This window comes from Mustelus asterias, chromosome 6 (assembly GCF_964213995.1).
Source record: "Mustelus asterias chromosome 6, sMusAst1.hap1.1, whole genome shotgun sequence".
Lineage (NCBI taxonomy): Eukaryota > Metazoa > Chordata > Chondrichthyes > Carcharhiniformes > Triakidae > Mustelus > Mustelus asterias.
Window position 1 is genome coordinate 7484724 of NC_135806.1, and position 16906 is coordinate 7501629.

A 16906-nucleotide genomic window follows, 5' to 3' on the forward strand; every position below is an offset into this window, starting at 1 on the left:
AAATTTATCATGTCTGCTACGACTCTCACCAATGTTTACAAATGCACCATAGAAAGCATTCTCTCTGGATGTATCACAGCTTGGTATGTCTCCTGCTCTGTTCAGGACCACAAAAAACTACAAAGGGTTGTGAACAAAACCCAGTCCACCACGCAAACCAGCCTCCCACCCCATTGACTCTGTCTACACTTCCCACTGCCTCAGAAAAGCAGCCAGCATAATTAAGGACCCCACGCACTCCTGACATTCTCTCTTCCACCTTCTTCTGTCGGGAAAAAGATACAAAAGTCTGAGGTCATGTACCAACCGGCTCAAGAACAACTTCTTCCCTGCTGCTTTCAGACTTGTGAATGGACGGACCTACCTCGCATTACGTTGATCTTTCTCTACATCCTAGCTATGACTGCAACACTACATTCTGCACCCTCTCCGTTCCTTCTCTATGTACAGTATGCTTTGTTTGTATAGCACGCAAGAAATAATACTTTTTACCATATACCAATACATGTGACAATAATAAATTAAATCAAAAGAAATCAAGCCTCTCGCCAGTGGAACCACAAGAATTAAAGAGATCAGTTTTGTTCCATCTACTCTATCAAAGTGCCAAACACAGGCTGTGCCAGCAAGGCCCATACTGTTTATTAAAAATACCAGTGAGGAGTTAAAATGGTGAGAAATGGGAGATAAATGCAATTTGCTTTTCAATATATTGAAGAAATAAAAAGCACACACAGGAATGTGAAGAGATACCTGTAACTCATATCCATAATCACACCGGTAGGTCACACTGTCTTGGTATTCATAGCTGGTTCCTTTAATTGAGCCATGTGATGGAGGTTGTGGTTCCGCACAGGATACAGGGTAGCAGAAAATATCCAAAATCGGTGGATTCCAGACACCATTTGGCTGAAATATCAGAAAGTCAATTAAAGCGGTAATATGTGGCAAACGAGAGCAACGCAGTGGGAAGCATCTGAGTGAGAAAACTTTGGATTCAAGCCCTACTTCACAACTTGATGGCCATGAAAGGTGTGCTCACAATGTGGCCAAACAGGTTAATTATCAACCTGTAAATCCTTACACGAATGCACACACACACACACACGTACAACACACACACATGCAAGCGCACACACATGCACACACACGCAAGCGCATACACACACACGCAAGCGCACACACACGTGTTCACGTGCACACATAGCAGGCAGTAAGAGTGAGACAGATTCCTGGTCAGCTGTGTAATGGAAAGAACGTTACAGCCTCTGCCACTGTCCATAACACAGTAAGAAGTCTCACAACACCAGGTTAAAGTCCAACAGGTTTATTTGGTAGCAAAAGCCACTAGCTTTCGGAGCACTGCCCCTTCGTCAGGTGAGTGGGAGTTCTGTTCACAAACAGGGCATATAAAGACACAAACTCAATTTACAAAATAATGGTTGGAATGCGAGTCTTTACAGGTAATCAAGTCTTAAAGGTACAGACAATGTGAGTGGAGACAGTGTTAAGCACAGGTTAAAGAGATGTGTATTGTCTCTAGACAGGACAGTTAGTGAGATTTTGCAAGCCCAGGCAAGCTGTGAGGATTACAGATAGTGTGACAGTCCACACTATCTGTAACCCACACGACTTGCCTGGGCTTGCAAAATCTCATTAACTGTCCTGGCTGGAGACAATACACATCTCTTTAACCTGTGCTTAACCCTCTCTCCACTCACATTGTCTGAACCTTTAAGACTTGATTACCTGTAAAGACTCGCATTCCAATCATTATTTTGTAAATTGAGTTTGTGTCTTTATATGCCCTGTTTGTGAACAGAACTCCCACTCACCTGACGAAGGGGCAGCGCTCCGAAAGCGAGTGGCTTTTGCTACCAAATAAACCTGTTGGACTTTAACCTGGTGTTGTGAGACTTCTTACTGTGTTTACCCCAGTCCAACGCCGAATCTCCATATCATGACTGTCCATAACTCCAGACCATGTATGTAAAAGTACATGTTGCTGCAGCAACTTGGGACTTCCTGAGTAAACTGCAACACATCTGCACCAGTGTGAAAGACAATGACATTATTATACAGAGGATAGTAACAACATTTGAAATAATCATTTGACTGCACTACACTTGCAAATTAACAAATCTAAACATATTTTTAATTGCTGTCATTTTTGCACACACATCAAGTGTGTCGGAGTCGGAATGCCCGCACTGACAATTCTGTTACAAATTCAAGGTTTATAAGATTATTATGTTTTTGGATTAGAAGCTTAGAAACCCGACAGTACAGAAGGAGGCCATTCAGCCTGTCAAGTCTGCACTGACTCTCTGAAAGAGCATCCCACCCAAATTCATTCCCTCCCCTATACCCATAACCCCACGCATTTACCCCGCTAATTCCCCTAACCTACACATCTTGGGACACTAAGGGGCAATTTCGGGTCACTGTCTGTGTGGAGTTTGTACATTCTCCCCATGTCTGCGTGGGTTTCCTCCTGGTGCTCTTGTTTCCTCCCACGCTGCAAAGATGTGCGAGTTACGTGGATTGGCCATGATAAATTGTCCCTTAGTTTCAGAGGGATTAGTAGGGTAAATATATGGGGTTACGGGAATAGGGCCTGGGTGGGATCGTTGTTGGTGCAGACTTGATGGGCCGAATGGTCTCCTTCTGCACTGTCGTATGAATTTAGCATAGCCAATCCACCTAACCTGTACATTTTTGGACTGTGGGAGGAAACCCACACAGACACGGGGAGAACATGCAAACTTCACACACAGGCTGAAATTGAACCCGGGTCCCTGGCGCTGTGAGGCAGCAGTGCTAAACAGTGTGCCACCGTGTCGCCCCATCTCTATAATTAAGGGTAAAATGAAAAAATGAGGGGCTGTGATATGACTTGTTCCAGATTATGCTGGCAGTAAAACCGGGTGGGTTCATTGTTAAACATTAAAGCAGAGCTCGACGCGATGTGTTGCAATCTTCTGTCACCGTATATATATTGAGGGTCTTGCTGTAGGCCTCAAGGGATCTGTTTCTATGCTGACTACATGAAGTTAACATACTGAAACTGATGAGGGTGCGGGTCAAACACAAGTATCTGAACTTTATTATTAGCAACAACTATAAATATAACTCTGTACATGCCTTGGTCTGGCGTGGGTCCTAACAGTTACATAGGTAGATTTCTTAACTATCTGCCTGACTCAGAGATGTATAGAGAGTCTCACTGTTACAGAGTCACAGGCAATAGTGAAAATCAGGCAATAATTAGCATTTAACGTTGAGGCTGTTCTTGTTACGACAATACTGTACCTTTAAGAAATGTATTTGTGTCATGTTTCTTGTGAAGGAACTGTTTTATACTTCAACTCTGATTACAATACCGATTGTCTGCAACCAGAAGCCCACATGCTGAGGGTGTGGAAGAGTAATTGCTCCTAATCACTGGGGTGTTTGTTTTAATCTGAGTTAATGCATTTTTGTTATTTTTAGGATTGTTCCTAAAAATAAGCAGGGTTTGAGTAGGTTGATTGACAAGAAGAGAAAGTCATATGAATGGGTGGAGCTAGGCTACCAGAGAGAAAAAGAGGTAATTGCTGTTTGAATTGGAGAAGGAGGAGTAGCTCTTTCTCTCTCTCTCTGGAAATTGAAGTCTGGGATCTGCTAGAAAATAAGCATCTCTCTCCAGAGGTCTGCAAAAGGCGAGAGGTGTTTTCTCCCTCTCTCTAAAAGGCTGGAGGACTGGCAACTCACATAAGCCTGCGTGCTTTGCTAACTGATTTTGAAGAGGTGTTTATGAGGAATATTGCTTAAATTGGAACTAATAGAGATAGGCCAGCAGTTAAGAATCATACCTTGTCCTGTTTAAGTGTTTCAATTGTTAAAAGTTACGCTAATTCTTTTTGTTATGGTCAAACTGTATTGTTAGATAACATTTTGTTTTAATAAAAGCTTCCTAGTGGGTCAATTGAATCATACCTGGAGTGAAACACCTTATGCTCACACTAATGCCAAAATCAAAAACAGTTGGGGTCAGAGCTACTTCATAACATACCTTGGAGTTTCTGATCTGGTCTCAAACATTTTGTACTCCAGCCTCATACACAGCGGTGACACCATGCAGCTTCTTAAAGGTACACATCATTGTCTGTACTGGCATGTGTAGAATATCACAACAGGTTCCCAAGGTTGTTTTACTGGTGCAATGTATTCACACTTATAGACAATGGCAGAAGTGTCTGCATTGACTGTTAGTCTCCAAAGTCCCAGCAAGATGTTAAGAATGTCAGGTTTTGTAAACGGTGCAGCACGGTGGCACAGTGGTTAGCACTGCTGCCTCACAGCACCAGGGACCCAGGTTTCATTCCCGGCTTGGGTCACTGTCTGTGTGGAGTTTGCACATTCTCCCCCCGTGTCTGCGTGGGTTTCCTCCGGGTGCTCCGGTTTCCTCCCACAGTCCAAAGATGTGCAGGTTAGTTGAATTGGTCAGGCTGAGGTTAGGTGAATTGGCCTCAGTGTACCCAAACAGGTGCCGGGGTGTGGCGACTAGGGGATTGCAGTGTTAATGTAAGCCTACTTGTGACTAATAAATAAATTTTATAAACTTCAACCGTCTATTAAGTTGTAAGGTAGAATGGACTTGGGAATCTAAAGGATAGCTAATTCGCATTTCAGCCCATATACAAGACCTATGTGATTCATAATGGAGTGGAAATGGGCTTTGAAAGGGGAAGGTCTATAGGAAGCCATTTGGTAAAATCATGTTATAGACATTCCAAAGATATTCCTGAAGCTCACAGACAAGTCAGTCAGCCAGAATCCAAGAGAGAGAGAGATCATCCAGTCTCTGCCATTCATGATGCAGGAATACAGGAGAGAGCTTAAGTTCGGATTGAAAGTCCAAGTTTAGAACATAGAACATAGAAACATAGAACAGTACAGCACAGAACAGGCCCTTTGGCCCACGATGTTGTGCCGAGCTTTATCTGAAACCAAGATCAAGCTATCCCACTCCCTATCATCCTGGTGTGCTCCATGTGCCTATCCAATAACCGCTTAAATGTTCCCAAAGTGTCTGACTCCACTATCACTGCAGGCAGTCCATTCCACACCCCAACCACTCTCTGCGTAAAGAACCTACCTCTGATATCCTTCCTATATCTCCCACCATGAACCCTATAGTTATGCCCCCTTGTAATAGCTCCATCCACCCGAGGAAATAGTCTTTGAACGTTCACTCTATCTATCCCCTTCATCATTTTATAAACCTCTATTAAGTCTCCCTTCAGCCACATCCGCTCCAGCGAGAACAGCCCTAGCTCCCTCAACCTTTCCTCATCAGACCTACCCTCCAAACCAGGCAGCATCCTGGTAAATCTCCTCTGCACTCTTTCCAGCGCTTCCACATCCTTCTTATAGTGAGGTGACCAGAACTGCACACAATATTCCAAATGTGGTCTCACCAAGGTCCTGTACAGTTGCAGCATAACCCCACGGCTCTTAAACTCCAACTCCCTGTTAATAAAAGCTAACACACTATCGGCCTTCTTCGCAGCTTTATCCACTTGAGTGGCAACCTTTAGAGATCTGTGGATATGGACCCCAAGATCTCTCTGTTCCTCCACAGTCTTCAGAACCCTACCTTTGACCCTGTAATCCACATTTAAATTAGTCCTACCAAAATTAATCACCTCACATTTATCAGGGTTAAACTCCATTTGCCATTTTTCAGCCCAGCTTTGCATCCTATCTATGTCTCTTTCCAGCCTACAACAACCCTCCACCTCATCCACTACTCCACCAATCTTGGTGTCATCAGCAAATTTACTGATCCACCCTTCAGCCCCCTCCTCTAAGTCATTAATAAAAATCACAAAGAGCAGAGGACCAAGCACTGATCCCTGTGGCACTCCGCTAGCAACCTGCCTCCAATCCGAAAATTTTCAATCCACCACCGCCCTCTGTCTTCGATCAGATAGCCAGTTACCTATCCAATTGGCCAACTTTCCCTCTATCCCACACCTCCTCACTTTCATCATAAGCCGACCATGGGGGACCTTATCAAACGCCTTACTAAAATCCATGTATATGACATCAACTGCCCTACCTTCATCAACACACTTAGTTACCTCCTCAAAAAATTCAATCAAATTTGTGAGGCACGACTTGCCCTTCACGAATCCGTGCTGACTATCCCGGATTAATCCGCATCTTTCTAAATGGTCGTAAACCCCATCCCTAAGGACCTTTTCCATCAATTTACCAACCACCGAAGTAAGACTAACCGGTCTATAATTACCAGGGTCATTTCTATTCCCTTTCTTAAACAGAGGAACAACATTCGCCATTCTCCAGTCCTCTGGCACCATCCCCGTGGACAGCGAGGACCCAAAGATCAAAGCCAAAGGCTCTGCAATCTCATCCCTTGCCTCCCAAAGAATCCTAGGATATATTTCATCAGGCCCAGGGGACTTATCGACCTTCAGTTTATTCAAAACTGCCAGGACATCCTCCCTCTGAACATCTATTTCCTCCAGCCTATTAGCCTGTAACACCTTTTCTTCCTCAAAAACATGGCCCCTCTCCTTGGTGAACACTGAAGAAAAGTATTCATTCATCACCTCGCCTATCTCTACTGACTCCATACACAAGTTCCCACTACTGTCCTTGACCGGCCCCAACCTCACCCTGGTCATTCTTTTATTCCTCACATAAGAGTAAAAAGCCTTGGGGTTTTCCTTGATCCGACCCGCCAAGGACTTCTCGTGTCCCCTCCTAGCTCTCCTAAGCCCCTTTTTCAGCTCGTTCCTTGCTAACTTGTAACCCTCAATCGAGCCATCTGAACCTTGTTTCCTCATCCCTACATAAACTTCCCTCTTCCTTTTCACAAGACATTCCACCTGTTTTGTGAACCATGGTTCCCTCACTCGGCCATTTCCTTCCTGCCTGACAGGGACATACCTATCAAGGACACCCAGTATTTGTTCCTTGAAAAATTTCCACTTTTCATTAGTGCCTTTCCCTGACAGTTTCTGTTCCCAACTTATGCCCCCTAATTCCTGCCTAATCGCATCATAATTACCTCTCCCCCAATTGTAAACCTTGCCCTGCCGTACGGTTTTATCCCTCTCCATTGCAATAACAAAAGACACCGAATTGTGGTCACTATCTCCAAAGTGCTCTCCCACAACCAAATCTAACACTTGGCCCGGTTCATTTCCCAGTACCAAATCCAATGTGGCCTCACCTCTTGTCGGCCTATCCACATATTGTGTCACGAAACCCTCCTGCACATACTGCACAAAAACTGCCCCATCCGAACTATTTGACCTACAAAGGTTCCAATCAATATTTGGAAAGTTAAAGTCCCCCATGACGACTACCCTGTGACCCCCCACACATATCCATAATCTGCTTAGCAATTTCTTCCTCCACATCTCTATTACTATTTGGGGGCCTATAGTAAACTCCTAACAACGTGACCGCTCCTTTCCTATTTCTAACCTCAGCCCATATTACCTCAGTGTGCAGATCCCCCTCAAAGTGCCTTTCCGCAGCCGTTTGTGAAGATTTAGAACAAGGCTGGAAGATTTGCCTAGCTTGTGCTGGAGGCATGATCTCCAAGGAAAACTTTCACCCTGATAGACAGATCTAGGGTTGAAAATTTCCAAGTACAGTAAAGGAAAGAATGGAAATAAACCCTTATATGCTTAAAATCACTTTGGGTTGGGTTTGGGAAAATCAAATGGTTACTTAAGGGACAATGTAAAGACTAATCATGAAATGGGATTTTAATAGTGTTAAAGATAAAAGGAGAAAGTCCTGGTCTGTTGTTTAAAGTGTAAGTTGCCTGTAAAAAATAGTGTTCAGTTAATATTCGTTACAGTAAAAGTATTAAAGCATATAATCTCTCAGCAATTCACTGGAAGTTCAAATTTATTTTTAAATGTTCTTTTGAACAGATAATGGGCTCTATATAATGGTAACAACCTGATACAATAAAATTGGCCACAGAGTAAAGCTGTTACTTACTCAATGGGTGGAATTTTCTCAAAAATAATCAGAGTGGCGCAATGGTCGGGAAAAATGCCAAGGAAGCCACCAGTCCTGGCATCTTGTTCAGCATATAGCTGAGAAAAAAAAATAAAGGGATGGTCCCATGAAAACACGCTGGCAGTGCAGGAGCCCGTCCCACCAGCAGCTTAGCTTGTAAAATTACTAAGAAATAAGAATAGAACCCTCCTCCCTCCCCCCAGGGGGCTGCCCATTCTTGACACTCTTTCCCCCTCCCCCAGGGAATGTAGTCACCTGCACTTCTTTGGCAGGTTCTGCTCACCAGATGCAAGACTTGTTGTGATTCATGCACACTGACATGACTGGACAATCTAATGGGGCTGTGGGGAAGGCAGGGAGAGTATCAGGTATAAAGGCCTGATAATTACGTTTAAATATATTGAAATAGGGATCCCAATGTTCCAGGTCAGTATTCCCATTACTCTATTGGCATGGGGCGGGGGGGGGCGGGAGGGTCCGTGGGGAGGTTGTGTGGGGGCAATCAGAATGGGAAAGCCCACCAACATCAACTGCATTTTGGGACTCAGAAGAGACTCTATCAGAGAATTGGTGCAGGCTTGATGGGCCGAATGGCCTTCTTCTTCATTGTAGGGATTCTATGATGATTTCCCGCTCCTGCCACTGATTTCCCTTCCCCCCACCAAAAATGGGAGTGCAAAATGCTCCTCCCCTCCTGTTTGTCTCAACTCTAGCCTCAGATGAATGGCCAGCATTTCTCTCTTAATGGTCTTCCTTAGTGAATGCGTCAACTGTATATTCATCTCTTTTGTTGGAATTGTTGGGATTTTAGTAGGAAAGGCTGAGGCTCATTAAGAAGCTGGGTGAAATAATTTTGTACAGTCAGTAGACAATGGGAGGTAGAGAGACCTTTCTCACAGTCACTCTCGGCTGGATTCATGACCTGCTTATCCTCCCCTATATTTTCTTACTCTCATAAAAGAATCCATTAGCAAACGCTACCATTAATTAATATGGAAAACTGCTGTGAACCCCGCAGTTAGTAACACCAGAAACATCGCATAATGTCTCAATTATCCCCAACAAATATGGGAAATGCCTTCAACATCATGGCTTCCTTATTGACCTTAAAGCATTTGAAGCAGTGTTGCCTATCAAATTTATACAAATCCTAAAAACAAAGGGGCCATAAATATAAACAAATCATTAATTAATCCAATTGTTGGGTTCAGCAGAGAAACTTCTTTGCATGGAGAGTGGCTAGAATGTGAAACACTATCACAGTGAGTAGTTGAAGCGATTAGCATAGATGCATTTAATGGGAAGCTAGATAAACACATGAAAGTGAAAGAAATGGAAGGATGTTCAAATAGGATGCAATGAAGTGATTGAAGTTGGGAAAAATCCCACATGGAGTGGCAATGCTGGCAGAGTTGTGTTCAAACTTGCAACCCGGTCAACCTACAAGAACAAGAGCAGCAGATGCTTGGGAACACCTTCACCTGCAAATTCCCCTCTGAGTCACACACCATCCTAACTTGGAAATATATCGCTGTTCCTTCACTGTGGCTGTACCCACAACACATGGACTGTTGTTTTAGTTTAAAGTTTATTTATTAGTGTCACAAATAGGCTTACATTAATCCCCTAGTCGCCATACCCCGTCGCCTGTTCGGGTACACTGAGGGAGAATTTATCATGGCCAATCCACCCTAACCAGCATGTCTTTGGACTGTGGGAGGAAACCCACGTAGATACGGAGAGAACGAGCAGACTCCGCACAGATAATGTCCTAAGCTGGGAATCAAACCCGTGTCCCTGGCGCTGTAGGGCAGCAGTGCTAACCACTGTGCCACCGTGCCATCTTCTGCAGCGGTTCAAGAAGGCAGCTCACCATCACCTCCTTAAGGGGAATTAAGGATGGGCAATAAATGATGGCCGTAGCCAGTGGAGTCCACATCCCTTGAAAGAACAGGAAAAATGGATGGCCTATTTCGGTGCTGTAAAATTCTATATTATTTTTGTTTTTACTTAGATTAATAAAGACAGGCATGTCTATATCTGACATTAAATATGTATCAGGCTTGGTTTGTAAATGCCTGCCAAAGCTCGTATAAAGCATTGACTTATTTATGCAAGTCCTGTCATGCAATAGTTTCCTATGGTATATGTTGTGTATTATTAATGTCCCATTAGCGTGTAAGAAATAAACTATCCACCTGACTGGAGGCAGTGCAGGATTTCACTCCCAGTTGCCAGGAACTGGAAACACTATCCCTTCTTCCAATGGTAGAGGTCTTGTCAATGGCATCAAATCTTAATGATCTTAGTGCATGTTGAAGTAAAAATGGTGTGTCCAATTAGTCTCACTCCTCCAGCTCTTCCCCCCCCCCCCCAAGTCCTGCAAACTGGTTTTATCTCCAAATATTTATCAAATTTCCTTTTGAAAGCTTCACCAGAATCTGCTTCCATCACCTTTTCAGGCAGTGCATTCCAGATCACAACTTCTTGTGTAACACAAATTCATAGAAATCATAGAAACCCTACAGTGCAGAAAGAGGCCATTTGGTCCATCGAGTCTGCACCGACCACAATCCCACCCAGGCTCTACCCCCATATCCCTACATATTTACCCACTAATCCCTCCAACCTACGCATCTCAGGACACTAAGGGGCAATTTAGCATGGCCAATCAACCTAACCCGCACATCTTTGGACTGTGAGAGGAAACCGGAGCACCCGGAGGAAACCCACGCAGACACGAGGAGAATGTGCAAACTCCACACAGACAGTGACCCAAGCCGGGAATCGAACCCAGGTCCCTGGAGCTGTGAAGCAGCAGTGCTAACCACTGTGCTACCGTGCCGCCCCCAAATTCTCCTCATACCCTCTCTAGATCTATTAGAGCAAGAGAAACATTTTTGTAATGCATTTTCTTTTAACATTGTACGCAAATATTTCAGAGGAGCAGATTAAGCGGCATGACCTGATTAGCAGAAACTCCACACCTCCACCTATATGTTTTGAGTGGAACACAAAGGGCAGTGAATTCATTCAGACTGTTTTCAAACACTAAGGCTGGAATTTGCTGTTTATGGATTCTTGCTGCATGTGAGATGGCTGCTGCGTTTCCCACATTATAACTGTGAATACAGAACCTCATTGGCTATACAGTCCTTTGGGACAGCCAGAGGTTCTGAAAGGTGCTATACAAATGCGAGTCTTTTTCCATTTTGCAAAAATTAAACCACAGCACCTGACCGCATTACATCAAGTTACAGAGAACTTATAACCGTTTGACCCACCTGGGCAACACTGGAGTTTATGTTGCACAAGAACCTCCTCTCACCTTACTTCATCTCACCCCATCAACACAACCTCCCACTCCTGCACATATGCTGTGCTTAATAAGCAATATTCTACACATTTGCAAACTGTTATATGAAGAAGAATGCGCCAAGCGCAAACCTCATGCATTCCAGGAAAACCCTCTGCATAAGCTGAAAAAGTTAACACATATTGCTGGGAGTCCTTACCTGGCAGGTAGACAGGTTTGCTCCCGACAGTCTGTACCCTTCTAAACAGGAGATAGCAACACTTTCATTGAGTGTAAATTGTGTTCCAGAGACAACCACATTTTCCATTTTGCTGAGCATCAGATGACAAGTCTGTGATTTGCATATAATATGGTGAGTGGACCATAAACCATCTTCTAAACACGTTCTTGTATCTTTCTCAGCTTCCATTAAGTAGCCCTCTAAACATCTGCAGGTAAAAGGATATTTTGCACAAGTTATTTCTAAGTATTTGCACATTGAAGATCAAACATTTGTGTTTCAATTCTTGAATCTTTGACAAAAATATGATCTTATATACACGATCAATATTCAATAATGATTGACCAAAAATAAAGATCAAACTGATTAATCAAAAGTGATGAATAAACCAAAGTTCAGTATTTAAGGGGAATGCATCTGAACACTTTTGGGAATGATACAGGTAACAGTCATTAGCTTAAATGCATCTGGAAGATGTGGTAATGTTTATTGCAAGTGATCTCTGGGAAACATCCTGGTACCGATTGGCAGAGACTGAGATACAATAATAATCATGGGGGGGATTTCAATAACCCTGATAATAACTTGATGGAAGAGATTGGTAAAGGGGACAATGTCTGACAGGAATCCCTTCTAACGCAACATGTGAAAAGCCCAACAAACATTGAATCCAGTAATATGAATGAACCAGAGCAAATAAGAGAAGTAAAAGTTGGGGAACATCTAGGCAATAGTGAGTGTAACATAATATGCTTTAAGATGATGATGGAGAAGGACATTAGTGTGATGAAAATCAGGTTAGTAGGTTGGAAAAAAGCTGACTTTGAAGGGCTGAGAACAGAATTTGGGAAAATAAATAAAATCAGATGAGCAGACCATGATGCAGAAAAAACAACGTGAAGTATTTAAAACACTGTTCAATAGAATGCAGGGAAAATATGTTTTGCCTTAAGGAAGGAACAAATTAAACACTAGTGAGATTTCATGGATGGATAAAGATATATCGAAATAACTGAGGGTTAGGAAAGATGCACAAATGTCCAACTAGCTGAGAATAGCATAAGAGAGAATACAAAGTGATCAGAAAGGAAAACAAAAAACAATTAGGAAGGCAAAGAGGAAATATGAAACTAAATTACCAATGAATATAAAACAAAATAGTACAATATTTTACAGACATATCAATAAAAAGACTGATTGTAATAGGACTTGAAGGGATAGACGGGACAGTATCACAGGTAGCAATAGAGCGAAGGCAGAAATATTAAATCGTTATTTACCAGGGAGATTGAGCAGGTAGACATGATATGGAATGATGAGATGAGTGATGAGATGTGCACATTTGAAGTGAAATAGGCTGATGAATTGAATAAACAAACTCAAAGAGGATAGATAAAACCCCAGGTCCGGATGGATTACATTTCATGTCAGTGCAAGACCCCGTCCAGTGCAGATCTAAAACATGGGGTGAGGATGTTGGATCAGCAATCCGGCGTCTCCCCATCAGTGAAGGTGAGTGGACACCAACGATTGAATGCACAGGGACATATTGGAGCCAAGCAACCAAGAGTTGCATCATATCAGGTCAAATAATGGAAATGATACAATTAATGGAAGAGATCCACATGAAAAGATACATTTAATTTAGAAATTTAGTTCTTACCTATAATGGATCTTGTTCCCAAATGTGTGCAGGTCTCCGATGATGGCAGCATTGAGCACTGGCGGAGGTGGACCACAGAACAGTGGTACACAGGTCGGATATGGCCGGCTCCATCTCCCTCTCTCCGTACAGAACACCTCTGGCTTCCCCTTCATGGTGTAGCCAGGCAAACAGTTGTAGGCTATGGCGTTCTCATGCAAGGAGCTGCTGCCATTAAAGAAAGCGTTGCGTATTAACGGGGGCGGGCCGCAAGATATCCGGCCGCAGTAAGGAAAACTCGAATTCCACGAGCCTCCATCTTCACACAGAACCCGAGAGGGGCCCAGCAACTTGAAACCTTCCTCGCACTGGAAGGATATCAGACTCCCACAGCTGGTGTCTTGACTTGTAGTAAATCCGTTATGGACCACTGGCTGTTGACACTTGCATGGTTCACATTCTGGGACGCTGGCGCTCCATGAGCCATTTTGTAGACAGTGCCTAACTGGGCTCCCTGCCAGACTGTATCCGACAAAGCAGATGTACTTCACAGAGTCACCAAACCTGAAACTAGATCCGTTGATAAATCCATGGGAGATGTCTTCTGGGGGTCCACAGCTGACGGGTGTGCATTGTGGTGCCTCATCACTCCACTTTCCATCTGCCTGGCACACGATGCTGGGTGCACCATGTAATAGGTAGCCATCCTCACACTGGAATCCCAACTCCTTCCCGTGTGTGAATTTCCATCCAATGGTTTGCCCATTCTCTATGTCTGCAAGCACTGGGCACACCACCAACCTGCATTGGGGCATCTCCCCACTCCAGCTCCCATTAGCGAGACAGGTCCGAGTCAAATCTCCCTCAATCTGGAACCCAAAATTGCAGCTATAATTCGCCAAGCTCTGGAATGTGTATCCCTTCCAGATCACGGTGCCGTTGTCGGGAATGGATGGCAACTCACAGGAGATTGGTTCACACTGTGGCTCCTCTCCGTCCCATTCTTTATTGTCCTGACAGGTTCTCCTCTCATCCCCAACTAATAAAAATCCGGAACTGCACTCGTATACGATCACGCTGGTATAAGAGTAGTTACTGCCCTTCACCAAACCATTTGCAATCGGGCTGGGGGTTCCACATGTTACACGTTGGCACACTGCGGGCGCAGTACTCCATTCACTCTGAGATGTGCAGTACCCAGTAGCTGAACCTACAAGCTCATAGCCAGGGTCACACACATATTGTACCACACTCCCAAGCAGGTTGCTGGAAAACACAATGTACCCATTGTCCGGCTTGACTGGGAGCTCACACTTTATCAGTAAACATGAGGGGGCAGTCCCATTCCAACCACCATCATCCTGGCATTCCAGCACATGAGATCCGACCAGCTTGTAACTGCTGTAACAGTAATAATGAATGATAGTTCCGCTAAAGAACTCAGATATTTGCAGAAGGTCCATGTTTGCTGGAGTATTCCACACCTGCTTGTCATGGTTGGAGCTCATTCGTTCCGTACCGGAAGCGGGAATACCGTTACTGGTCTCGATGTCTGATGTGAGGAGGTTGCTCGTTGTGTCAGAGTCACTCCCTGTGTCAGTTGGTTGCACAAAGCTTTCAGGTTCTTCGTTGCCTGGTCTGTCCTGACTCTGGACGATCGCATACCCTCCGAAGTCGATATGAGGTGGGAGGCCGCAGTCGACAGGTGCACAGTAAGGGAGAGCGCTGGACCAGGAGGATTCCTCACAGATATGCATGGAGTTCCCGATTAGATGGAAGCCAGGAAAGCAGCTGTAGAATATGAGTGCGCCAAAGCTGTGATCGGAGCCTTCGACAAAACCGTTTTCTATCAGCTGGGGAGGGTCACATTTGATGGGTTTGCAGACCGGAGCCTTTCCATTCCACTGACCTGTCTCCAAACAAGTCAGACTCCCCTCGCCTTCGAGCCTAAAGCCTGTGTTGCACACATATGTGACGATATCTCGGTAGTACACCTTCTCAAACACAGCTCTCCCACTCGCTATTTTATCAGGAGCTGGGCATTCAATGGGCTTACAGATTGGCCTTCTTCCCAGCCATTCACCATTTTCACCACAAATCACCGTGGTATTGCCTATTAACCGGAAGCCTGGCTTGCATGTGTACACGGCCTTGCCGAGGTAGGTCAGCCCCTGGATGTCTACAATTCCATTCCCGATCAACTCGGGCTGCGGGCACTCCACTGCCACACACTCTGGCACTGGTAGGCCCCAGGTTCCATTGGCTTGGCAGCGCAGGGATGGCTCCCCCTTGGCTACAAACCCGTCGGTGCAGGTGTAGTTGGCAATGCTGCCAAAGTGGAGGTCCGAGAACAGAACGTCACCGTACTGGATCTCCGGGGGCCTCCCGCAGATGACGGGCCGGCAAACCGCCAGGGAATCATTCCACTGCTGAGAGGAGAGGCACTTCAAAACTGCCGGCCCCTCCAATGTGTAGCCCTCCGCGCATTCCAGCTGGATAATCCCACTTGTGTTCACCTCGTGGACAATCAAGTGGCCCTCCTGCCCTGGGGCCAACAGCTCCGGGCACTTCAGCCGACGACACTCTGGTATCTGGTTTCCACTCCACTTGCTGTCGCCCTGACAGGTCAAAACCACGTCTCCAGACACAACGTAGCCTTCCTCGCAGGAGAGTTCGACTCGAGAGCCCAGGCCGGAGTCTGATCCCTCAAAGTGCCCGTGTTCAATGGCTGGAGGCCGGCCGCAGTTCACAAGCACACAGGAAGGTGATGATTCACTGTACCAGTGCCGATTGCCCTGGCAAATACGTATGGGACTCCCCACTAACTGATAACCATGATTACAACGATACCTGACTTCACTCTGAAACACAGTGCCATTCTTTACCTGTAGTCCAAGAAAAGCAACAAAAAATTAATCGTCTCTTTACCTGTATGTTTGACAGGCAACATGCATGGTTTTAAAGAGTTAAAGTTAATACTTATGACCTCCCTCTCCCATATAAAAATATAACAACTCATATGTAATGGTATACTTGAATCTTGTAATTGTCATGAATCATCGAATTATAAATGCTGTGATGGTGATCATTTATATTCATAGAATCTTTACAGTGCAGAAGGAGGCCATTCAGCCCATTGAGTCTGCACAGATCCCCACAAAAGAACACCTTACCGAGGCCCACCCTCCTGCCCTATCCCTGTAACACCCACACATTTACCCCACTGATTCCCCTAGCCTACACATCTTGGGACACTAAGGGGCAATTTACCATGGCCAATCCACCTAACCTGCACATCTTACAGACTGTGGGAGGAAACCGTGCAGTGGGAGGAAACCTCTACAGTGCAAAAGGAGGCCATTTGGCTCATCGAATCCACTCCGCCATTCGATCATGATTGATATGCCCCTCATCCCCATTTTCTTGCCTTCTCCCCATAACCCTTCAACCCATTACCAATTAAAATCAAATCATCCCTTAATCTTCTATTTTCCAGAGGGTATGAGTCTAGCTTGTAAAATCTCATCTTTATTACTTTATGTGATTTCTCCAAAATGAAGTAAGAAGTCAGACTAGGGTACTTTAGAACAGCAGAAACGGAGGCTACAGTAGGCCATTCTGCCCCTCAAGCCTGTTCCACCTATGGAATTGTATAAACTAAGCAGTAGCATGCTGG

General features: G+C 44.6%; 1 protein-coding gene across 1 annotated transcript in view; it reads right to left on the reverse strand.

Annotated features, from left to right (window-relative positions):
* svep1 (sushi, von Willebrand factor type A, EGF and pentraxin domain containing 1) overlaps positions 1-16906 on the reverse strand; it is a 206251-nt gene that overhangs the window by 56852 nt on the left and 132493 nt on the right. The window contains exons 38-40 of the mRNA XM_078215305.1: positions 13252-16115; positions 11568-11796; positions 754-909 (exon numbers count right to left, since the gene is read on the reverse strand). Of these exons, the coding sequence (XP_078071431.1) occupies positions 754-909; positions 11568-11796; positions 13252-16115 (3249 nt within the window). The remainder of the gene's footprint in view (positions 1-753; positions 910-11567; positions 11797-13251; positions 16116-16906) is intronic.